We start from the raw sequence: 2,736 nt of genomic DNA, 5'->3' as shown, positions 1-2,736 counted from the left end.
GTAGTCCCCAGTATGAGTCAACATTAACTGTCATATGTAGGGGGATACTTGGTGCTGTGGGAGTTCTGCCAAAGCACCTACATGTCAATGTAGCACAGAATACTTGTGGGTAGAGAATGTAGCTTTCGAGGCAAAAGGATTTGGATGCAGCAGGCCTTTGAATTGTACTGATCCTCAATTCTTGTCTGAGGACAAATATCATAAGATTACTTGGGATATATGAGGGGCCTTCAAAACTTTGTGGGAAAATTCCATTATCTTTTAAGTCCATTTTCCTATGAAGCTTCTTTGTATATATATTTAAAACCAGGGAGAGCCTCTTATTTCCAGTTCTATTACTAACGCCTTTCTCAGAGCTTCAGTCTAGAAGCGGATCTGTTATGTGACATGCTGGGGGAGCGGACATTGATTTGCGTAGGAACAGGAGCTGCGAGGAACTACAGACAAAGGACACGAGGAGAGAGGAGTATCAGAGTATCACGGTGAAGCCTTAACATTTCACTGCCTTTGAATGGACGCCAACTCACAGTGACCCTACATGACAGGGTAGAAGTGCCCTGAGGGGTTGACAAGCCTGCCATTCTCTATGGGAGTAGAGAGCCCCATCTTCCTCCAGAGTAGTGACCGGTGGTTTTGAACTGCCAATCTTGTGGATCACTGACCAATGCGTGATCATTACACACACCACCCAGACTCTTAACATAGTTGGATTTATTGAAAAGCCCCCAATCAGTATATCTACATTTCAGTTTCAGTTGCCAGAGTCTTCTAGTGGACTTTCAGCATCACGCTTGCAAATATAAGCCTTGATCTCTCCAGGGTGATTTCCCCGTAAGTGACGCGCGGAGAAGCCAGCTTTCTCAGCTGGTACTAATTAACATGGCGGCGCACTCTCACACTTCTTTCATATCGTCATGAATTATTTTCCTCAGAACTGCAGCTATGTAAAAAACATGATTAGCTGATTAATGTATGTTATATCCAGTACATAGTAAGTTAAACAAGATTTTTATATCTGAGCCAAGACATGTGGGGGATTCTTTGTTCTCAATAATAACTTAAGTATCACTCTATTTAACATATGCATCAATGAGGAAGGTTCTCTGTCCTTTCAGTGACGACGCTAGCTAAGATACAAAGACTGACATTACATAAGGAAGGCCCCAATCGGGCTGGCCAGCGTTCCTCGCAAACTAATATTCAGCCATCAGAAAGTCCATAAAGCAGTTCCTTTACATGAAATTCACAAGGCACACAAGGCAAACATATGATGACATAAAAAGTGATCCTTTCTATGTCAGTTGTGTCTCTTCAGTTTTGTTTCTCATGTGGCTGTCCAAAGACAACTTTGAAGCTGTCTGCAACAGCCCCGTGCTGAGTGACGGCTTCATCGTTGCGGCAATAAGTAGTTTTCAGAGGGGCAGATCTTGTGCTGAGTGATGGAATCTAGAAGGAAAGAAAAGCAGCTGAAGCATTTACAATGGTCAGCCACATAAAAAACGTATAACTTTAGAAATATACACAAAATCATACTTTCAAAAACCTTAAATCATGCAGAAAAGCACTATTCATCTGGCCAAGTTGCTCATGTGGCAATTTAAATAAAATTAATAAAAGTAGCATAATATAAAATTCTTCAGTCACGCTAGCAACATTAAAGTGCTCAATTGCCACATCCCCTACTAGCTGTGGCAGATTTTCATCGCAGAACACTCCGTTCCTTGTAGAAAATTCTATTAAACAAAGTAGAATTCGCCAGACCCAGGGAAGGAGCCCAGGTAGCACTGCGTTAATAACTGAAAGGTCAGCAGTTTAAGCTCACCAGCCACGCTGCAGGAGAAAGATGAGGCTTTCTTGCTTTGGTAAAGAGTTACAGTCTCAGAAACGGCTGATGAGTGGGGACGGGCTTGATGGCAGTGGAGCGGATAGGATGCAGGAGAACTGAGTTAAAATGCCAGCAAACTCTCGCACACACTCTTAGGCGCACAGAAAAGCCAGTACGTGCTCAGCTGCTCCTCCTCAAAAGGCTGGGGCTCTGCACCCCTCACCCTCAGTGGAATGGATTGACCCCCTCGCTGGCCACGGCCATGGGCTCACTGCAGAACTGGGTGATGTTTCCATCGGGGAACACAGGGTCTAACGGGGTTGGAACAGACTCGACAGCCCCTCACAGCAGCAGCAGCAGCAGCAGCAGCAATGGTTCTGCAGGGGGAAGACCTGGCGATCTGCCTCCATGGTCCAAACCGGGCACCCCTCAAGGCAGTTCTTCAGTTATGTGGGGCCCCTGTGAGTTAGAATGGACCAACACCACCACAAAACTGCACACATAAGTATACAAAGTAGTCTCCAATTATGACAACCATCGATGAGTTCTAGGCCATGCCCTCCTTCCTTCCGACCTGTCTACCGATGTACCTATTGTACACGGAGCATGAAATAGGAAGAATTTCAATTTTTTCAGTTTTCAGTGGAAGAAGTCGGACAGATGAGCTCTAAGGACCTGGTAGTTGGAAACCCTAACATTTAATTAACACACGGGTGGCGGCCCTCAGACCAGCCCGTGGCACAGGGCTACAGCCCCTGCGGAGGACATAGCTCAGCTGCCCTCGGACACCTCCTTTATCTTACAGGGGACGCGGCACTGCTCCATTCTTAATGCTCCTTTCAGAGTGGAAAGGAACGGAGTGGGTCATCCTCGCTGACCGAGACACTAATCAGGAGGTGTGTGTGTGTGTG

General features: G+C 45.8%; 1 protein-coding gene across 1 annotated transcript in view; it reads right to left on the bottom strand.

The window, feature by feature from the left end:
• Positions 1-696: 696 nt before the first annotated feature.
• MCPH1 (microcephalin 1) overlaps positions 697-2,736 on the bottom strand; it is a 343,376-nt gene continuing 341,336 nt past the window's right edge. Inside the window, exon 14 of the mRNA XM_030884654.2 lies at positions 697-1,446. Coding sequence (XP_030740514.2) covers positions 1,388-1,446 — 59 coding nt within the window. The 3' untranslated portion in view covers positions 697-1,387. The remainder of the gene's footprint in view (positions 1,447-2,736) is intronic.

This window comes from Echinops telfairi, unplaced genomic scaffold (assembly GCF_000313985.2).
Source record: "Echinops telfairi isolate 266 unplaced genomic scaffold, ASM31398v2 ScPeMD7_9;HRSCAF=40, whole genome shotgun sequence".
Classification (NCBI taxonomy): Eukaryota; Metazoa; Chordata; class Mammalia; order Afrosoricida; family Tenrecidae; genus Echinops; species Echinops telfairi.
This window is presented reverse-complemented; position numbering and strand designations above follow the sequence as displayed.